Source organism: Mastigoproctus giganteus, chromosome 8, assembly GCF_048544385.1.
Source record: "Mastigoproctus giganteus isolate SK-2022 chromosome 8, ASM4854438v1, whole genome shotgun sequence".
Lineage (NCBI taxonomy): Eukaryota > Metazoa > Arthropoda > Arachnida > Uropygi > Thelyphonidae > Mastigoproctus > Mastigoproctus giganteus.
In genome coordinates, this window is record NC_143582.1 from 78,623,274 (window position 1) to 78,647,232 (window position 23,959).

General features: G+C 35.5%; 1 protein-coding gene across 2 annotated transcripts in view; it reads left to right on the forward strand.

Moving 5' to 3' along the window:
- LOC150081655 (rap guanine nucleotide exchange factor 2-like) overlaps positions 1-23,959 on the forward strand; it is a 900,618-nt gene that overhangs the window by 828,128 nt on the left and 48,531 nt on the right. Inside the window, exon 25 of one of the 2 annotated variants that reach the window (XM_090380578.1) lies at positions 9,822-10,085. The exons of the other annotated variant lie outside the window; for it this stretch is intronic. Within the exon in view, the coding sequence (XP_090236704.1) occupies positions 9,822-10,085 (264 nt within the window). The remainder of the gene's footprint in view (positions 1-9,821; positions 10,086-23,959) is intronic. 2 annotated transcript variants of the gene reach the window in all.

The window sequence follows — 23,959 nt, forward strand, 5'->3', positions numbered from 1 at the left end:
TAAATCTGCAAAAATCCAACCTCCTTAATCAATATTCCTGTTCCAGCACCAGAGTATGCATTAATCATTCATGCTGCATGCCTATCAGAATGGACAGCACTCTGGCATTCTCAAACTAATAATAAACTCTCTCAGATTAAACAGCATCTGAAAATCTGCACTCCAGTGTCCATACATCAAGGCAAAAAGAAGTAATACTTTCAAGAGTAAAAATAGGTCATACTCACGGGAGATGATCCACCCCAGTGTCCACATTGTCATATAAATCTGACCGCTACACACATTCTCATTGATTGCCCCTATTATAAACAAGCCGAATTTCAACCCTGCAATCTCTGGTTAACCTTCATCAACCGATAATTCTAGAGAATCTTATTGTTGACAAGGCCAATATTTTTGAATTTTTCCACTTCCTCAAGCAAACTGGAATTTTCGATCTTTTCTGATTAAGGACTTTTCAGACTACGAGACTTTCTCTTTTCCTTTTTATAATTAACAAATAGGCACATTATAGCCAAAGTAGCTTATGTGCCATGAAACCCCCACAACAATAATAACAGCAGCAGCAGCAGCAGCAGCAAAAAGAGGAGGATGAAGAAAAAAAAAAAAACTGTTTCCATAGTAGATTCTAAAAATATTAGCCATATGAGGCACTTTTAGTTCAAGTAGATAAATTTTCAGGAATGCTTGTCCAGCTCATTCTGGAACGTTTGGAAGCTATCTTATTTGTAAGAGTTACCTCTTCTACCTTACTTCAAAAAGGTTAACGATTTATTAATTCTGCCTTTACTAGATCTTGACAACATATATAAATACTTAACTGAGTGTAAGTTACTTTGTGTATTTAATCGTAAATGCTGACAGTTGCATCAATTTCCACATTGGACATGAGAAGGACAGGACAGGAGAGGAGGGGGGGGGGACATCCCTGCCATTAACCATTGAATATAAACATTGATTTAGTTTTACATATTGTTTATATGAAGTCTAAATAGATGGCAGCATGGTAATTGAGCAAGAACACAGGGAAAACAAATTTCATAATTGGAAAAGCTGACAGTGCATTGTGTGAGACATCTGGACTTTTCAGGGGTGGGGGGGAAACACTGCTTGCTGTTCAAAATTGAATGTAAACAATAAATTTTGTGTTTCAGATTCTTTATATGAAGTATAAATAGATGGCAGTACAATAATTGAGCCAGTACAGTGGGAACACAAATTTCATAATTGGAAATGCTGATTTTCACGATGTCATGATACCCTGCTGAAAGAGGACTTAAAAAACAACGTTACCTGCACTTAAACAATTGAATATAAAAATCAATAAACATGGATTTAGCTTTTCACATTGTTTATATGAAATGTAAATGGATGGTAATAATTACACCAGCACAACTGAAAAACAAATTCCGTAATTGGAAATGGTGACAGATGTGCTCGATGCAACATCAGACTGGAAGTGGAATTTTACAGTGTCACAGCAGGTGGGACCACAAAGGGTTAAAATTCAATTGTGACTAATTAGCCCCATCTGCATAATTTGTCTAGATCTTGTTGCAGTAGCACACTGGGATTACTGTAATTAATTGCCCTACTTACCTTCGCATCATCTGCAAACTTAGACACTAAGCCTGATATGACATCAGCAATATCATTAATAAATATAGAAAACAACAATGGGCCAGGAATTAAACCTTTGGGGAATCTGCTAATAACCTTAGTCTAAGAAGAGCAGTGCTCATTAATAACCATCCTTATTCTCCCATTAACTATCTGTTTATCCATAGAAGGAATTTGTCCTTAATGCCACACTGCTCCATTCTATATAGCACTATGTGCAACAGTATCAAAAGCTTTTCTGAAATCTAAGTATGGGTAACACTACTTGACCTCTCTTTTTGGGAGTTAAATCATCACTGTGTAGTCAGGTGCAGAAGTTGTGAAATGCCTAGTCTTCTGCTGATAAAGAGCCACTGTATTACAAATAAACAACATTATACTTATTTTGTTAGAGGTCTTGTTCATTTCTAGTGCAACAGTATATACCCTTATTGAATAAGAGGTCAGTACCTTTTGCATTTTGAAAATACTGTATTCATAGCATGGCACTTTAACATGGGTAGAGATCTTGCTGTATGTAGTAACATGCTTTTTAGTTGACATTTAAAAAATTTTTAATATGTAATTTCTTTATTTTGAACTTAACATCATCATCAGCCATTTTCAATCCACTGCAGGATGAAGGCCTCTCCAGCAACTTTCAAATTCATTCTGTTCTGTGCAATGGCCATCCATTTACTACCCACAAACTCTTGAAGTTCATCTGTCTATCTTTGTTGTTGGCATCATGGTTTCCTTTTAGCTCCTCTTGCGTACCATTCTGTTATTTTCTTAGTCCATCTGTCATCACGTCTTCAAGCAGCATTCTGCCCAAGTCCATTTCAGTTCTTTGGTTTTGATAAGAATGTCCTTTACTTGAGTTTGCTATCTAATCCATGTGTTTCTCTTCTCATCCAAGAGTCCGATTCCTAATATAATTTGTTCCATTCTTCACTGTGTAATTTTCTGCTTCTCTTCCATTCTTTTGGTGAGTGCCCAAGTTTCACTTCCATAAGTCATGGTGGGGAGTATATATTGGTTCATTATTTTACATTTCAGAGAAATTAGGATATTGCTCCTCAGTATGAGATTATATTTCCTGAATGCTATCCATCCAAAATTTATTCTTCTCTCGACTTCCAGCCATTTATCATTATTACAGCCGACTTGTCCCAGATAAGTATATGAATCTACTTTTTCAATTACTGCTCCTTCAATCATTATATCCCTTTCTGTGGCATACTTGTTCATCGTTACTTTTGTTTTAGCCATATTCATCTTTAGTCCGAAATTCTTACTAACTCTGCATAACTGATTAAGATTTTCCTCTAATTCTTAGGGATCGTGGCTTATGACCATAATGTCATTTGCAAATTGTAAATGGTTTAGGTACTCTCCATTCACATTGACTTTCTGCGACCAGTCTAATCTTCTGAAAGCTTCCTCAAGGGCAGCTGTAAACAACTTCTGAGATATTGTGTCTCCTTGTTGAACTTCTTTCTCAATTTCAAATTTGCTATGTATCTTTGTCTAGTCTAATAAAGGAGGTAGCATTCTCATATATTTTCTTCAAAATCATAATATATTTTGAAACATTGCCTTATGCTGTATAGAGTCAAATGCATTTTCATAATCCACAAATGCCAGGCATAATGGAGTTTTGCATTCATTTGCTTTCTCCATTAGCTGTGATATTACCTGAGGTGATCCATAGTTGAGAATCCTGTCCTAAAACCATCTTGCTCCTTCGGTTGATTCTCATCAAGTATTCTTTCTAATCTGTTAGTAATGACCCGTGTGAACAACTTGTTGATGCGGGACAACAAGCTAATTGGTCTATAATTTCTGATTTATCTCCTTTCTTATGCAGCAAAATTATGAGGGAAAAAAAAAATCATTACTCCAGGGTAAACAGAATGGCTGAGTGAAGTCAGAATGAAAAAAAATGGGGTAAAAGACCCACCCTCCCCAACCCATTCAATCATAAATCAGTTAAATATACTAAACAGACATATGGAATAGATTGTACACATATGAAATTAAGAATAGCCAGGATATTTCTGCTGGCACACTTTACACCATCCAAATTTCCATGTAATTCTAGGTTCATACTTTTCTATCCCTGACATGAGTATATATTTTTATGCCTTTGTTTATGCAAATGATCTTGGTTAATGAAGGTTGTTATTCACCATCCAGGAGACAGTGCCCAATCTTTGGAAATAATTCAGTTTATACCAACAAACATTTATTTAATACACCTCTTCTCTCTCTCTCTCATAAATTTTTCAAGATTGTTGATCTCAAATATAGAGATACAAAAAAATTACCTATAGTGGTTATTAGGAAAAGCAGATATGATAGTCCATATTGTGAATCCAAGCCTACAAATGAGCATTTCTGATGCATTGAAAATTTAATAATGAGAATCTCTTTATATTTTTTTAAATACAGTACATGGAAATTCTGTGACAATAATGAGTTAAATGTCAAACTTTCTATGAAAACGTTGTGCTATAATGATTTACTTTAGTTGTAATTCAATTTTACTGTTACATGTTTTTTTGCAAATATGCTTCTCTTGTCTAATCTTAACCATTGTTGGTGTTACTGCTTACATTTTCATTCAATAAAGTTATGGAAACCAATATGTGCAATTAGAGCAGTGGAGAATATGGCTGATGATTTATAACTTGATTTGCCTTACTGCTTCCATTTTGAGCAGGTCAGTAAGCAACATTTAATTGTCTTGAAATTTTTTTTTGGCAGAGTAAATGTTGGAAAAGCATGTGTGATTCTTAAAATTTTATCATTACTTTTTAATGGGAAAACACTTAATTCTGCATTGTGTTATTGGAATGGAATGTTAAATTCCTGAGAGAACATCATAGTTTAGTGTTATTTTCGTCATCTGTCTTTACTATCCTTAAGACTAAAGGTACCACTTAGATACCACTTTAAGTGATAAAGCCCCCAAGAAAGGGAAGGAATCGTGAGATGCTGAATCAGTTTTGGTGCAATTGTTTGTTGTTTTACATATTGTTTTTGCAATCCTTTACAGAAATGGAAACATAACATTGCAACTTGACCCTATTGACTTTGTCAACCAAAAACAGATAATTATATGCTAGTTTAGTAGTTTTTGTTTAACAGTTATTATTAAATTAAGAACTGTGCAGTCAAAGAATTTTGAGCTCCCGAGAAGCATAAGTTTTTTTGAAAACTTTTTCCATCTTTTTAAACATACAAATTATTTTTAATAGTCCTAGTTATGCTTGTTAGTTTATTTTTAAATTTAGTAAGTTACAACTTAATATTTGTATTAGCAATTTTGTCCCAATATCTTGTTTCTTAATTAGTAACTTCTAGTGTAGTGGTAATTGTAGTATTCTGATTTTAGTAATTCAGTTTTTCGAAGGTTCTAGTCATCTAGGTTGGCATATATTTTTCTGGGTTTTTTTGCTAAGAAATTAGAAAAACAGTAGCATTATTTTAAAAATAATAGCGTTAGCATATACTATGTAACAAGCTACATGATTAAAAAACTACACAATCAATCCATCATTTACATGGTCTGCTAGGGATTCTTTTCTCTCTGCAGTCAACTTATACATAAAACTATGATTAAAGCAGCATTGTAAACAGGCTCTGCAAATGTCAAATTTCTGTTACTTCAAAAACTTTCATTAAACAACTATATTACACTATTTCAGATAAACAAAGATTTGCACATTATTAGTTTAATTCTCGTAGTAGAACAAAATCTGTTACCATGAGTTGCTTTAGCATTGTTAAACAAATAGTATCATCAGAAGGTTAATCCATTTATTTACAAGAAGGAACACTACTATGACCGTTTTGGGACATACTGGTGCATAATCATGTCTCTAGGTTTTCAGCCTGTTTTAAAACAGTGCTCTATCAAGACAATTCTTGATAACATGTTCATTGTACTGAGAGTATTAATCATTGGCATTTACTAGGCAGTTTAAAATCTGTAAGCCCTATAAATAAAGAGGATGAAAAAGTCCAACTTCGTAATCTTTAAAAGTCCAAATAGCATTAGCTATTTTATAAGTTCCAAGTTCTACTTCTTATATCAGTGGTAGCTCAAATTAAATAACTTAATTTCATTCTTTTGTCAATATTTATGATTTCGAAAATCCTGTGACTTATTTAGGTTAGGTAACCTACCTTTTAAATAAATCACAACTTAATCATTCAGCAGCCGCTTAAAAGTAGTACAAAACCAGCTAACTTGTAATACAGAAAGGGAAGGAATGTTCTGTTAATTTAAATAATTTTTTTTCCTGATTTTTTCATTGGTTCTTGCTTTGCATCTATATGTTTATTGATCTGGACAAGAGTTTTTTAAAAACTTTTTTCCCTAATATATTTTAGGATTTTTATGATTTTGCATTTCTCATGTTTAGGTGTATAGTCTGGTATTTTATTATTAATATTGATGTTACTTCTGATAGGTTCTCTATATAAATGCTATTACTTGTTTTGAATTTAGACATTTCCACTGATAAATTATTAATATAAAAAATGCATTTTTAAATTTTATTGCCCCAGGGGCTCAAATCTGGTGAGTATGGGCTTGGCACACACCCAGGGTCCTGAGTTGGATATCATCATTTTTTTTTTTTGATGATATTCTCTCTCTCTCTCTCTCTCTCTCGGTAATTCAGAAATTTTTTTTTTTTTTTTTTTTTTGCCTGATACAGCATAAGCCTCAGGCTTCGTTGCACTATATGGCTAATAATAATGAGATTAAGGCATACTGAAGTCATCTTTTCAGTGTGCAAAGACTACTTGATTATGCATAGAAAGGTATTATCTACAAGGTGATCAATTCCTGAGCCTGGCATAGAAAGACTATGCCAGGCTTATAAATTGAACTTGGTGTAATTTCTCCTGGAGCAAATTGATTGATTGTCAATCAGTTGTGCTACTGGTGAACTTGCACAAAGTGAAACTTTATGCAAGTATTATTTTATTTATTTATTATTATTTTTCTTTCACTTTGCATGTTTTATTATTATTATGATTTTTTTGAATAAATTTTGACCAAGCAAATGCACGTTAGTGGTATTACTTTTTTTGGGTGATACTCATATGAAAGTACAGTAATACCCCGAAGTTACGCGATAGGTGGGTCCGACGAAAATCGCGTAAGTCGAATTCGCGTAAGTCGGGGTACAACTTTGCATATAAATACATATAAATTTTGCTTAATTGGGACCAAGGACTAACAAAAACACTAGTTTAGAAGAAAAATATTAATAAAATTGCAGTTCTTTATACATATTAATACAAAATGTGTATTAAAAAAACAAATGACTTACGTAAAAAAGTTATTTCGATGTCGATGGCTTCATAAAATCTAACAAATTCGTCTGACGACACAGCGCATTCTTTTTTTCACGCAGAATTTCTTTGTAGCAAGCTAATAATTTTTTTATTCCTTGCTTTGTAGCTATAACGCGTTCTTCGTTGGAGTCTATGTTTTCTAAAATTTTTAAGCCCTTTACAATTGAGCCCTTTTCAATTTTCAACCTGTCAAAGTTTGCAATTGTCATGTGCTTTTCGCCGTTGCTTCATTTAGGCCTGTAGCACGTGCAATATCACATGGTCTTTCATTTCGCTCAAAGCGTTTCACAATTTCATATTTTTTCTCTATCGACAGAGGTGGACTGGCCATAAGCCTTACCGGAGAAACCCCGGTGGGCCAGTGTGATTTTGGCCATAAACCATAGTATGACGCCACTATAAATTTTCCCGGGTAAGAATTTTTGACCCAGTCCGCCTCTGTTTATCGATAATTGCTTTTCTTTTTCTCTCTGAATCTGCAGTGTCTTCACCAGGACGCTTCCTTTTCACACCTTTTAATTAAGTATTTTACTCATTTTTAGGGAATAAAGCACAATTACAAAACGAGGAGGCACGCTTGATACGCATAAACAAAGCTGCGCGCATGTAGCAACTGAATAAACAACACCATAAAGGCAGAGATACACTATTAACACCTCACATTTCTAGGGGTTACTACCATAAAACAATAAAAATCCAGTTGCGTTTCTGCTAGTGAAATCTGTTATAAACTGGTAGTAAACTCGATCTAATTGCATTTGCGATTATACTGATAGCTGGAATTGTGTTGGTTTTACGTTATTATGGTGAAATGTGTTTCCCCTTCACTGATATAAAAAACATAAAAGCAGCAAAGTTGAATTTTGTTCATCTTTCGCTCTCATTCTTCGCCGTCGCACCGTATATCGATAACATATGAAAAACGACCTTGAAGATAGTGGGCGGCAGCGTTGCCAAACGAAAAAAATCAAGAACCGCGTAACTCCGAGTTCGCATAAGTCGGGGTAGTGTAAGTCGGGGTATTACTGTATATTGAAAACTGCAAAATTTTTAATGCATTAACTGCAGTTTTAACAGAGTATTTTGCAAACTTCTGGGCATCCATAAAGTATGGAATCAATGTAAATTGATTTTATATTAAATATTTTTCTTTCTGTTAGAGATTTGTATTGCTTATATATAATAATCTCTTTCAATCCACAAGAGCACATAGAAATTATCTTGTTGTGTGGAGGTGAAGGATGGCTAGATCCAGACAAGATGTAGCTGCACATTTCAATGGAACTCACTTGGAAAAAAATCCACTATCTCGTTTTGTGATAGCAAAATTTAAAAAAAAAAAAATTCAGGAAAACCACCTCAGTTACTGATAAACCTTGTTCTAGTCATAAGAAGTAATTATACTAAGCATTTGCCCAAATTCTGTAAAATCAATTAGATGCATGGCTACTTAACTGCATATTCCAAAGAGTACAGTTCATGAAGTTTTTCTTTATGTATAAAGTTTCACCCGCACACACTCCGTCTCCTTTATCGTCCTTCAGAAGGCAGTTCATACAATTGGAAGTTTATGTGTGGTTTTTAGAGAATTGATGATGATTTCTTGAAGGGAGTGTTATTTTCTGTTGAACAAACTGTTATGTGAATGGAGAGGTCAATAAACAAAACTGTTTTTATTGGTTACGAGAAAATCCCTACTGGTATGCTCGAATAAGGAGCATAGATTGATGGTTTGGTGTTGTATATGATAATTAAACATTTTTAACTATTTTTCTTTAAAAGTTCCATACCTGGATAGGATTGTTTGATGCTTGGCAATGAATCAGTGCCTCAACTTGATTGTATGGGATATAAACCTGACTTTTTATGCAAGATGGCATGCTGCTGCAATATAATTAAGTATTAGTAATTGTAAGTATTGTCTACAAGCAGCACCTTGAGGTGGGGGGGGTAACAACAAAAGTAGGCCTTTTTATATTTAAACACTACTGAATTATGCATTTCCAATTTAATACTGGTTGGATAAAACTTTTCCTTGATGGATCAGCCAAAGAGGAGTAGTGGAATGAGGTCTGAATTCATCTGATTTGAATTCCCATGGTTATATGGGGTCATTTAAAGTTGAAAGTTAAGTTTATAAAAGATGGAATTGTATAGGCAGTTTCATCTATTAGTGCTGACATGAAAATAGAGAAATAGGCTGTTTCATTTACAGAAATATTTTGAAATTGGGTGCGGTTATTTTAAACATATATTGTGACTGTGTTTTAAAATAAAATATGCTTACATTGATTCCATTTTATTGATACTCTGTAAATTTTTTTATTACTTGGGTAATAAAATAAGTTTTTCTCTATTTATACAATTTTTATGTATTATTTCTTTCAGTTAAATTAACTTTTATAATATAGTTCTTTATCTTTGTGGTGTGTGTAGGTATGTTTTTTGACTTTCAGTCAATTCATTCTTTATCTTCTAGTAATTGGAGGATATTTAAATTCTATTATTTTCTCTCCAGACACCAGAATCTAACCATAAAACATGTCTGCTTTTTTTATTTATTTATTTTTTCCCCTTGTAGTAGCAGTAATTACAGTTCAACAGCATGCTATACTCCTCAAGCAGAAACATCAAATTTTTAATCAGTTTTAAAAGATGGTTAGAAAGAAAGTGTATATAACTCAGAATATTTAGTTCTGGTATTTTGATTCCTGCAAAAAAAGTTCACATGGGATAGAAGGAATTTTATTTATTTGATATTTTAGTTGTTTTCCATTTTATCCTTAAAGCCAAATTTTAATTCTTATCTATTCCATTGAGTATATTATGAAATTTAAATTATTCAGGTGCAGATTCTCCCCAGGCAGTTCGTAAACTGCTCTCTTTGGCTGACCAGACTAAGGTTCGACCACACCAACCAGCCAGACATCCACATTCACTTTCTCCATCTCCTTCTCCAAATACTGTTCGTCGCTTTCAAGACAACCGACACTGTCATGGAAGATCAAATAGTGATACTTCCAATCCTTCAATGCTTCCAGTAGATTTGTGTGTGGAAAGCTCTAGTGTCACAAGCCTTAATTTACCTCTTCGTAAATCTCAGACCTCAGGTGATATATTAGATGCATGCTATTATATGCTTAAAATACAGAAGGATTTTAGATCGTGCACGTTTGTGCTGCTCTCATTATGTGTAACCTTTGTCGCAGTAATGCACAACCTTTAGCTCTGCAAAATGTTCAAAATATGAATTATACAAGTCTTTGAAGAATTGCCATTAATGAGAGTCACCAGTTTGAATTCATAGTGATTTTTGTGAACTTTATTTTTTTTTATCACATAATAATAATAATAAGTACCATTGGCCAAAAATCTTCAATAATTGCAGGTTCAGGTCATGCATTGCTGTTTGACTATTGCTCTTCATTTTTCTGAATTATTTAAAATTCATTATCATCTCCTTCTACAATTTCTCATTATTTTGATACTGAAAACATGTTGTTCTTCCTCCTCTATTGCAAACCTTAATGCACATATAGAGGCATTTGCAGAGGTGTTCTCGCTCTCTCTCTCTCTCTCTCTCTCTCTCTCTCTCTCTCTCTCTCTCTCTCTCATTGTCCTCTGATCAGGTGGTCTGCACATAATGTACATGTCAGTGAACAGTTGTTGGTTTAAAGATATAAGAATTTTTGGTTTATTTAGTGTTAATTGAAAATGGGAAAGCAACACCACTTTTGGAAGTGGCGTGCATATTTTCTGCTCTGCTTATGGATGTGATTATTTTCTATCTGTGATTATCATATTTCAGATTTATGATAGGTCTTCTGATGGCTTAGTATTTTCTGAGTATTTTGTTTTCTCTACATTATCTCATAATAGACATTAGATTTTTACAGCATCCTTAGTCTTTACTGTTTTTGAAAATTAATTATGAAAGGTAAACTTTCAAATTTTGTTGCTTATCACTAGGGAAACTATAAGGAGATGGACAGAAAAATAAATAAAGAGGAAAAGAAATAGGAGGAGGGGAAGAAGACAAGAGGTTGTTTATTTAGCATTAGTTTTAAAAAATCTATTTGTTCTCTAGATAGCTGTAGCCAGAAGATTTTATAAATTCATTAAGGGTAGCTGGATTTTTGAGCTCTGCAGTCACAATGGGCATTGTAATTTTTGTAGTAGCAGATGGGCTCAAACCTGACCGTCTTACTTGTGGCTGCACATGCTAACTGCTTGCCCATAAAGAATATTTAATATCAAGAATTGAACTTTTTGATGTTAAAGTTGGCATATTCTGTATTAAATGCAGCAAATAGTTGGCATATTTAGTATTAAACTTCTATTGCTATGCTGTAAACAGGTATTATTTTGAAAAATGCAAATATCTCTTAGTATAAAAAGCGCCGACCAGGCTAGCCAGGTGGGTAAAGTGCCTGCCTGGCAACCCAAAGGTCGTGGGTTCGAATCCTGCCTCGGGCTTGGATCAAAGTACTGCAAAAACCTTGGGAGGTGCATTATGGCCACAGAAGACAATGCGCCAACAACTACCAAAAAAAAAGTATAAAAAGCTTTGTAATTTTACAATTACTTCCCTGAACACCTCCCATTTAGCATCAAATTTGCTAACGTCAGTTGGTTAGCCCCATCAAAAAGAAAAAGAGCTGTTTATGATCATTGTTATAACATTTACAAAAGCAAAATCTCTTCCTTTTACCCTTAACAGTAGTTATTTTTTTAAATGAGTTCCACATCAACACACTATGATTACTGCCACCCATTGGTTCCTTTACCTGAAGATTCTTAATGCACAAAGAATCACTGCTGATCAGGGGTGGATATTGCTTCCCCTTGTTGTCTTTTTAACATGCTCGTATATAAAACAGTTATCTAGATATGTTCTGCTACTGAGTGAGTGATCAACCCACAGTTGTAGTCTGGAAAGTTAAATTCCCCCATGATAAGATATTCTGACTTAATGGATCATTTGGCATGTAACATACTCGTATTGTTATTGTTTTATTTCAAAGATTGAGTTCTGTGAATGTGGGTGCTCCTCTGATAAAATCACACTTGTGATTCCTTGTCTTCCTCATTATTTTTATAAGATGTCTGCATCACTATTAGACTTCCTTCTGTAGTCTTTTGCTTGACTAGACAGAAGTAGTGCCATTACAGCAAAATTCTGTGAGGTAATGTGTTGCGAATAGGCTTGCTAATTTTCTATTTCCTTGATATATTTATTCTTTTCTGTTAATAATTAACAGCTTTATTTTATTTTCATTTTTGGTTGCATACAGGTAACAGTAGGTCCTTGCAACCATAACACGCTGTACTTATGGCGATATGTGCACTTGGTAAAACAGTATTTAATTTAAATTAAAATTATTGTTCTTTTCCCAGTGCATTTATATCATATCCCAATATTACACTGACAACCCATATCAATTGGATGTACTGTTGTAGAACCTATATGCTTCTTAACCAAAAGCATAACTTCTTCCTGCCTCACAGTATTCAAATGCTGCATCTTCTCTGTTAGAGTGGCACCATGTGTCTGATATCTTTATAATGCCACATTTGATGAATTAACCCCAGGGACTCACACATCTGGTGAGTATGGGCTTGGCACACCTAAGGTCCTGAGCTGGATATCATCATTCTTCTCTATCTTAGCGATTCCCTTCTACTCGGGGATTTTTTTTTTTTTTTTTGGCTGGTGTAGCATAAGCCTCAGGCTTCCTTGCACTATGTGGCTGGTAATAATAATAGAGTACCACAAATTTATCAAACTTCTTTTCTGTACCCTAGCATTAGTGTATATGTTCCTGTTTGTGCTTTTAATAGCCCAAACACAGTCTGTACATTTGCTGGTTCTATGGGGACCCTAATCTCCCAATCCTTGCTTTCTAGACTGCTGCATGTCCCAATTGACGCACTGCAAGAATTGCTATTTATCCAACTCATCTAATGCTATCTTGATATTCTCAAATATTCAGCAAATATTCTTGTCTGATTAACAAGTACCAGCCATATTGCACAAATTTTCTGGGGTTGGATTGATTGATTGACAGATCTCACCATGCACTCCCACCTATCTTGAATGGGTAGAATTCCAAACACTTTCACAGCAGCCTAACTTGTGACTTGATCTTAACATTGCCTTATACTTCTGAAGTAAATCCTCCAATCACCTGACATGTACAAATCATCTTTTGTTCCCTTAAAAGATTGTTCTACTTCAGTGGTTCCCAAACTACTGAGATCTATGGACTATTTCAAACATCAAAAAAAGTTTGCAGACCCTTATATATTATGTGTTGTGGACCCCCCCCAGAACTGGTCTACGGACCCCAGTTTGGGAAATGCTGTTCTACGTCATTAACTTTTGACTCTGGCAGAAATACCCTGCTCCTATTTCACCCCTCTTTTTTTGTAAAGCATATTGCCATTTCCCTGACAATAGAATTTTCAACAGTATATACTTCTTTTCAGCCGTCTGATAGATACATTTTTGTGGGATCACTTATCTGTTGATATTGGTTTCTATATTGGTAGAGGGATAATCAAAATTATCTTCGAAAATCTTTCAGATAGCAAAGCAATATGTAACAGCTCATTTGATATATACCAATTGTAATGTTCTTATCTTTTTGTTTTTACAAATTAAAAATGGTTAAAGAAATGCGAAAGTGGTGGTGACAGTTTGATACCATTTTTTTGACAAAAGTTTGACAAAGTTTGTCATCAGTTTGATGACAGTTTGAAAGAATCATGAAGGCAAGGAGCATTCTTTTTTGAAGCTAAAGCTGATAAGAAACTGTCCATTCAACTATGTGACAGCAAAGCTTTTCTTTACTTACACTACTCTCTATGGAATTTTTTTTGTAGGTGCTAGGCATGGTGCCTGTTGTGCCTACTAGGTGATATGGCTCTGGACCACTGCCTTCTGCTCCACTATCCAGAACGCTTCTCTCACTGCAGTGACTTCTTCACACAATGAGGTATAAATACTTTGCAAGCCATAGGCCATAGTTTGCAACATTTGTATGCTGCTCATGCTTCAGAAAAATACAGTGTACATGGATGGTGTGAAATCTGACCAATGTGCATCTGCAGCAGGATGCCTCTGTAGCCAGGTGGGCAGGAGCAGCAGTGCGTAACACACGCTTCTTGATTAGACCGGGGTTCGAGCCCATGACCACCACATATCCCCAGAGCAATATGGCCTTAGTTGCTAATGCTCCTAAAAACCAAAAAACAAACAAACTCTGCAGCAGCTGCCTTTCCTTCCTTCATAGATACTTTCTACTTCTGAGTCTTCTGAGTATGATGCATTACAGAAATAATGATGGATGAACTATATGCAGTCCAACTGGCCTTGATTAAAATATTCAACCTTAAAGTTATCCTTACGGCCTGCCACAGTTTATACAGATATCATTCATGCATTATTGGCTATTAAAAATAATCTCTTCTTTTTCTTCTCTTCTGGCATTGAAAGACATTCTATTTCACCTTCACTACCATCAAGAACACAGTAAGAAAATAGCTACTAGATAACAGATACTCGGGTATGTGGGGAAATGAAAAACCAAATAACGATCATTTGGCTACACTATTCTCAATCTTCTGTAGTCCCCTTTGTGGATTTCAAGACCATAATTCAAAAATGCTTGCAATCTTGGATGGATATAAATGTGGAGAGAACAGACTTCAAATTAATCATTAAACATAATCTTATTCGATTGTTCCAGTTACTCAGTATCAGGCCTAACATCTTTTTAACTATATCCTACAGATCCATGCAATGTTGCATCATCTGCTGGGTAGTACAGCAGATTTTGAAGAACTTTTTCTCATCCTTTGACAGATAAATCTTTCTGTTAATGATAAGTTTGTTTTCAATTAAATAAGAGAAAGATACATTTGGCCTTAGGTGTTCTCCTGATGACCTACAGCTCAGTTTAGCTTTTCTATAATGTTATACTATGCTTTTAGGGTATCATTTTTGTTCTTGGTTCATTTCTAAAGATTGTCAGCTATGGTGGGGGGGGAAGTATTTTCTGAGTAACTACCTGTGCTTTTATACAGCAACTTACAACAAATTGATATTCTACTTATAAGTACTGAATAATTATTAGCAGATTAGTTTAGTATGAATAGTTACTTTGGAATTTTTATTCCTTTATCACTTGTCTGTTGATGTTTGCACTGTGATTTATTTGAGCCCTAGAATTAACAGAATTTTTACAGTTAAGTAATTGCCTGACTTCTAGTTTCATACATTAACTGATAATTAAGCTTGGATTTACTAGCACATTATCTCTATCGCCACCAATTTTTACCTTCTTGAGTGTTAGTCTTATTTTGTTTCATGTATCTTAATGTTCCAATGGCATCCTAATCTATATTCTATTCTTAACTGAAACACCAGGACCCTCAATTTATTAAACAGGGTGGCCAGACTCCCAGTTTCTCTGAATACTGTTATCAATAACTGTATGTTATCTTTTTACTTTTAGCTTTATATGCAGAATTATACAGATTTATACAATGACTTGCAAAGTTCATTCATTAGTTGGCATCCAAATTTTAGGGCTGTTTTTTGAAAGTCTAGGCCTTTAATGTAAAAATATAACAGAAATGTAAATGCTAACATCTGTCATCACAAAATGAGAATTGATATTCAATCTGCCTCATCTCAACTTAATAGTCCTTATCTAGAAATAATGTTTTGATTTTAGACATCTGATAGGTGAATGTGCAACTTCTTTCAAAACTGCTTCTGATCAAGAATCTTTTGAGACGGATTTGCCCCTTCGTCAAGATGAAACTATTCACAACTGAGACTTCTAAATGCCAGAAGAACAGCATTCTTCATCATTTAATTGATTTTTGAGTGAACAAATAAGCAGAATAATGCAACTCTCTATAGCAACCACATTTGTATTCACAAATAGTGACTGGCTTTTCAATTTGAAAAGTTTGCCCCCCCCCCCCACTTTTTCTATTGTTACTTCAGTTTGGTATTACAAAAAACACAAGTACAGTTATTTTTTATTATTTCCATTCTAATACTTTATTCTCTTTTCAAAAACCAACGATTCTGTGATTTTTAGATGTCTTTGTGATCTTCACCTTTGATGGTAATTCCTTCATGTATGTTTAATTTATGATGTTCTTAGGCTAGTTGGATACCAGTGTGAAACTAGTCACTGAATAAATGAAACCCACTACCCTCAATACTGTGAAGCAGCTTTTGGATGAGAAAATTCATGATCCCTGAGTAGTAGTAGTGGCATGTGATGCAAGAAAGCAAGTGTATGAGCTTATGCAGCAGCAGCCAAAAAAAAAAAAAAAAAAATCACACCATTCTCTCCAAATGCCTGTCCAGTTCCTCCTTAAATTTATTCAACCTATCAACTTCCACAACGACAGATGGAAGCTTGTTCCAGCAATTAACCATTCGCTGGCTAAAGGCAAATTTCCGCACATCTATTCTACATCTGTCTTTTCTTAATTTGAATTTATGCCCACTTAGGTTCGTAATCTGAACAAGTGGAAGGATCCCATCAGAATTCAGCGTGATCAACCCATTCAAGGCCTTATACACCTCGATCAGATCACCGCGCAGGTGCCTAGTCTCCAGCCACTGCAATTTGCAGAACTTAAGCCTCTCTTGGTAAGAGGATCCCTTCATTCCCCTCACCAATCTTGTTGCCCTTCTCTGTACACGCTCAAGTAAATCTACATCCTTCCTAAAATAAGGCCTCCAGACCTGTACGCAGTACTCAAGGCGTGGCCTAACCATTGCCTTATACAGAGGGATAATTGCCTCCTTTTCCCTGCTAGCAAAATTCCTATATATCATTGACAAAACCCCATGACCTGCCCTGGCCGCCTGTCTGCATTGCTCAGAAAACTTCATATCTGACTGCACAATTACTCCTAGGTCTTTTTCATTTTATACCACCTTAAGTGTAGTACCACACAGTTGGTACGTTTCTCTGGGGTTACTTCTACCCATATGCAGTACTTTGCATTTGTCAAGGTTGCCACTTCCTAGCCCATCTGCCCAAATTATCTAGATCCTGTTGCAGTAGCACACTGCCATTACTGTCATTAACAACCCTGCCAACCTTTGTATCATCTGCAAACTTTGACATTAAGCCTGATATACCTTCATCAATATCATTGATAAATATACAAAACAACAGTGGACCTAACACCGAATCCTATGGGACTCCAGTAATAACATTAGTCCAAGAAGAGCAGCACCCATTGATTACCACCCTGTCTTCTCCCACTTAACCATCCTTTTATCCATTGTAGCAACTTACCCTTAATACCATTCTGCTCCAATTTGTACAATAGTCTTCCACGCGCAACAGTGTCAAAAGCTTTCCTGAAATCCAAATATATGATATCAAAATTATTTTTTGCATCCAGTTCCTTTGTAACCACATCATAATATCCTATCAAATTTGTCAGACAAGACCTTCCCTTAACAAACCCATGCTGTGTCTGAATTATTGCTGCAGTCTTGTCTAGATGATTCTGCAATGCATCTTTAACCAGTGACTCCATTATTTTACCCAGAACAGAAGTTAAACTAACTGGTCTGTAATTACTCGTGTCACCCTTCAATCCCCCTTTGTGAATTGGGGATACATTTGCACATCTCCAGTCCGTGGGAACCTCCCCTGAGTCCAAGGACGCTCTCATAATTACGGCTAAGGGTTTGCTTAGTTGCTTTGCTGCCTCCTTTAATATAACTGGATAGATCCCATCCACCCCAGGTGCTTTTCTTATGTTTAACTTCAACAATTTCTTCTCCACTTTGCTTTCAGTTATTCCAAAATCATTAAGTATCCTGCTACAATTTGACCTTCTGCCATTTTCAAACCTTAATAATTTCTCATGTGTGAATGTAGATGCAAAATACTCATTCAGTTTGTTTGCTATCTGAGCTGGATCATCAACAGTCGAACCATCGATGTCAAGTGGACCAATCAGATTCATCCCCTTCCTTTTAGAGTTTATAAGTAAAGAAATCCTTGCTGTTTTTCTTAGCATCTTTTGCCAAGCATTTGTCGTAATCTGCCTTCGCCTGCCTAACCTCCTTTGTCACCTGATTACAGACTAGATTATATCTGCCGTAGGCTTCTGAGTCGCTTGATAATTTATATGCATCCCATGCATTTTTCTTCTCTGTTACGAGTCTCATTAGATAACCATTTAGGCCTAAACCTTGAACAATATTTCTTAATAGGTATGAAACTTTTAGTAGCTTCCACGATTAATTCTTTGAATGATTGCCACTTAGAATTTACTGTTGGTAACATCGTCAGTTTATCGCACTGTACAGAATTTAAAAACTGTCAGAGACCACTGTACTCACCTTTACGGAAGCAAAAATCCATTCCTTTACCCTTGATAGTAATTAAATCTTTAAGTAAATCCCACATCAGTACACTGTGATCACTGCCACCTAGTGGTTCCTTTATCTGCAAATTCTTAATACACGAATGATCACTGCTGATATCCAGATCAAGAGTATTACTTTCTCTGGTTGCCTCTCGAACATGCTGCTGCAGAAAACAATCATCCAATAAATCCACAGAAGTCTGACTAGTGTGTGAGTGACCAACCCACAAGTTCCAGTCAATATCTGGGAAGTTAAAATCCCCCATTATAAGAAATTATAAGAGGTGCAAGTCGAGCTTAGTCTTTTCGTCAGTAGTAGGCTTTTTAAAATATGGCATAATAGCTAACCTATTTTAGCTAGTCTAGTCAGTTAAAATAAATACAAAACCCCACTTTTGTTTGCCTTTTAAGGTTACATTTCAATGAAATTCTGCTCATGAAACCAACTCTGCTCACCAACTGTAGTTTACAATGCAGCAATTGCTCCTAGAACAAAACAGTCACAAAACTTTTCAGATCGCCAAAAATATTTCTTACTTTAGATCCCGCACTCTGAATTCCTTTGGTTTTCTGTTTTGTTGGTGGGGAGAGTGCAATGTCCAGATTATCTGAAGAAATCTTTTCCTGCTAAATACACTCTCAAAAAACAAATTCTGTCTGTCCATTTCTTCGGACCAGCATTCTTTTATATTAGTTTTATCATTTGATCCCACATTGTCCAAATTGATACCATGTCCAAATACTTCACTTCTAACACAATGTATGATACTCTGTGATTCTAAAATTAATAAAACAACTAATAAAAACAACTGCTGTTAAGAACTGAATATAAACGTTAGTCTAGTTTTTGATGTCTATATGAAGTATAAATAGATGGCAGTACAATAATTATGTCAGCACAGCACGTAAACAAATTTCATAATTGGCAACACAGGATTGTAAAACTGAAAGGGTTAAAATTATGGACCGAGGACCAATATTTCTCTCTCTCTCTCTCTCTCTCTCTCTCTCTCTCTCTCTCTCTCTCTCTCTCTCTCTCTCACACACACACACACACACACTCCAGTGAGTCAGGGTAATGCTATGAGTTTGTGTGATAATTTGAAGAAATATTTGGGCAAAAGTGCTTCTAATGTAAGCAAAGGCTGGTTTGATAAATTCTTGAATAGGGCTGAGTTGCTCAATATTACATTGACTAGAGAATCTTCTGTTTGTAAACAGGCTGTGTTAGAATTTGTGAAAAAAAAAAAAAAAAAGAAACAGCTCATGTTTTTACCTGAATATTTAAGAATAATTGAAATAGTCAAGTTGAGAATGTGATACAGTAACATCACCATAACACATCTCACACACACCAGAAATCATTTATGTCAGAAGGACACTGATATTAAAATTCTACAGATAAATGCTCACCATACTAGGTGGCTGAGATTAACAAAGCTGTTGATGAGAATGGCATTCATATTATTTGCCTTCAAGAGCCTTTATTTTCATATGGGAAAAATGGACAGAGATGCAGAATTACAGGTTATCCTTGCTCTTCCCATATAATCCCTTCTATGCAGGAAGAACCAAAAAACTGGTATTGTAATCCTCCAACCCTACTATGATGTCACTGCCATCAGTGAGCTCTGTAATGAGCTCTTGCTACCTGCTCCCATATTACAGCTCCTACAACCTCATTCTATCTTCTCTCTCTTTCTCTCTGCACTATCCTGACATGATTTTGACACTCTAGGTAACAGTAATATTATCATTGCTTCTGATGTCAACTATAAATCTCCACTCTGGCACAGTGACCCTCTTGACCCCAGAGGTGCCAAAGTGGAAGATTTCATTTTAACACACAATTTTACCATTCTAAATCAGCCCAATTAACCATGTACATTCAGAATACTCATGGAGAATCCAATATAGACTTCACATTATCCTCTGCCAACTTAGCTTACAAAATCTGTTATTAAGATAGCAACACTGACTGGTCCACCAGCAAGCAGTTACTTTTTCTCTTCTCTTCTCACTCCACCCCACACAGAAGTTCTGTCACTCCAAAAGGGTGCATACAGATATGAGGGGATATCAAAAAGTTTGTACCCTGACCTAGATAAAACATCAGTAGGAAGATGCTGTTTTTAATATGTTGTCTACCTATTCAATAACTAACATGTGAAATTTCATTCCTGTAGGTGATCATACACCAGAGGTGGAGCCTGGAATCTGAGGAAGGATGCTATGGTTGACAAAGTGGAGTATTGAGCAGTGGTCAAGTTTCTTTGCAGGGCAAGAAAGCTCGAGGAATTGATGAAGAAATGAAAGCCGTGTGTGGGCAGAATTGTCCATCCTATGACACTGAAAAAAAGTGGAAATGGGAGTTCCAGTGCTGTTGTACAAGTGCCTTTGACGAGCCAAGAGAAATAAGGCCATCAATATCCACAGGCAGTGAGACGGTTGCAAAGGCTGAGCAGCTGATGCTGAGTGACAGATATGTAATAATTAATTTCATCTCAAATGCAGTGGAAATTAGTTATGGGTTTGCCCACAGCATTTTACATGACCATCTGCACATGTCTAAGGTCTCTGCACGATGGGTTTGAAGATTGCTGACACCTTTGCAGAAGCAATGTAGAATGCAGTGTTCTTGCCTCAACTGTTGAATTTGTGCTAATGTAGCACCCACCCTATTCTCCTGACCTAGTACCGTCAGACCTCTTGTTTTGAGAAATGAAGAAACCATTGTATGGAAGCCGCTTTGATTAATCTCAGGAAGTCATCAATGAAGTGGAATTGTGGTTTCAGGCAAAAAGTGCGGACTTCTATGATCAAGGCATTAAACAACTGATCCATAGATGGGAGAAATGTGTTACTATACATGGAGAGTACACAGAAAACAATTAAAGTTCCTGTGAAGTTTCACCTTTCTAGGGCTATTATTTCTAAGTAAGGATACAAACTTTTTGATACCCTCTCATATGTAATTAAAAAAGATTAAGGGGAATAAATTCTCTGTGTCAGTAAGTAAGGATTTCCACACTGAAAAACTGGTTTTGCAACCCCAACCAGATGCAGTTATAGCACAATATATTCAACAAGGCTCTTCTGTTGGCAACTGAAAAAAATCTGCCAAAAGGAAAATAATCCTTAATAAAAGCAACCCCCGGGAGATCAGATAGTAGAGAAGGACCTGGCCTTCTGATGAGGTAAAATATTTTAAACAAATCTACATAAATAGCAAGAAAAGGATATATTACAAAACTATCAGCACCCAGAAAATTTGATTTTTGCAGCACCTAGTTTCTATCATTGGTAATTCTAACCCTTGGGGTGTAATTCACAAATTTATGTGTAACATCACTCTCAAGAGATATACCACATGGTCATTACCAATGATGCTGAAACATACAACTACAGACATAGTGAATGCAATTCTCAATAATCTAAAGATACAAATGATCTAGTCACAGACCAGCCCTATCATTAGAAAATTCTCCATCAGGAAAGACCTCCCCGTTCACCACAGATGAGCTAAAGAAAGCCATTATAAAAATAAAACCCAACAAGCACCCAGTATTAGACCTTTTGGAAAATGTTTATTGAAAAATTCTTTTGCTTCAGACCTGACTTCCTCCGCATGCACAGGAGCTATCAGCCAACAGGCTGATAGCTTCTGTTACTAATCTAATAAAATTTCTAGAAAGGTTAATTGCAGGTGTAATCAGTGCTTTCTTGATGCGAATAACCTCATGCCATCAAAACAATATGGTTTCCATCCTGGAAAATCCCAAGATGCCCTGGTTGATTTGGTTAAATTTATCATGTCCTCCACTCATAAATATGTTCTTGCCATCCTATTTCAGATTGACAAAAGTTCTATGATAGGACAGTGATAATCCAGGCCACAAATCTATCAGAAGACTTGTCTGGAGTGGGCACCCACAAGATACTATTATAGGATCTCTTTTTTGAAACCTTGTCACGAACAGCTGGCTTCACAGTCAGTTTTAAAAATTGATTGTGAAATTTTAAACCAATCAAATAGGGTATGCCAGTGGCCTGGCAGAATTTCTCTAAGGAAATTCAAGGATAAAGTGGAGGTTACAGCCAATAAGGTATTGGCTAATCTGTATTTTTGGACCACACAAAACAAGCTAACTGTGTCTTCCTATAACTCCATGTTGTTAATTTTCTGCAGCAAATTAGATCAGAATTGTCTGCCAATTGTTAAATGTTTAAGTTAAATGTTACATCTATCTCTGGCCATCTTGTAGTTATTCTTGACAACAAGTTTTGTTTCCTCCTTCACATAAAACACATGACAGAAAAAATGAAATGCTATAGCAGCTTGCTGATCAGAGTCTCTAAATGTGACTGAGGTCTAAATAAGAAAACCTTGCATATAAATATATCACACTGTTCACCTCGCATGGCCACCATACCAGGCATTCTTTATTAATTTTTGTACTAACGTTTTTTGACTGAAGAAAGGCAACCTATGCCTGAAAGCTATTGATGTATATTTATTTTAACTGTTTATTTTATCTGTCTTCAATTTTAATAAACCATTCTAAGTTTTAAGAAGTGTAATAATGGCTGAACAGTGTGTAAGAACTTTGAGAAAATGTAGAAGAAATGCTAATGAAACATTATAGGAGAGATCTAATAGACTAAGAGACCGAAACAAAACATTGAAGAAATAGAAGTTAGATTGGTAATGAGAAAGGCAGGCGAAATGGCATAGAACTAATCAAATAGAAGTACCGGATGCAAATAATCAAGCTGTAATTAATGTGGAAGAATGTGACATAGGAAATATGTGTTACAACTGTGAGTATTGCAATGCAAGATATTGGGGACATGAGTTAAATACATTGAATACACTAAATGCTGTCATAATCCACTGTCACTTGACCCGCTGAGACACTCCATTATGAGAGCTGCCTTACAGGGGAACACTTGAAGCAAATAACTACATATACAAGAGTACAACTCAGCAATGGTGTTTGTATCAATGGGCACGGAGATTAAATCACCGCCTGGAAATGGTCCATACTGTTTTAGAATATACGGCCAGATTTACCATTTGGTCTCACTGCTATATCCAAAAGAGGCAAATAAGCCAGGATATGGACAACTTTATATTTTCAATTCTGCTGAAGCAACAATACAACGGCTTGACGGCTTGAAAAACAATCAAACCAAGGGTGTATGGCTGAAGTAATGTAACAATTGGACCAGATGCTATGTCAAGTTAACCCATTTGCTGAGTCATATAAACAAATACATCAAATAACCCAGGCCACTCCAACAATGAATGTGCACATGGCATTTATAGAAGACCCAGACTTAGATAAGATGCACCTATATCCAAAACGGAGGTTTCTGCAATATTTGTTGGAGAAGACTGGGAACCACCTGAAAATAGAGACATATGCATATATCCCACAGGTGACTGCTGTAGAATTACATCACTGCTAAACAAGAATGGTGAAGAATAAAGGATCTAGATTAAACTACTTATGCCATAATCAGAAAGATGGCATATGTTATGCCGGGTTCAACTAGT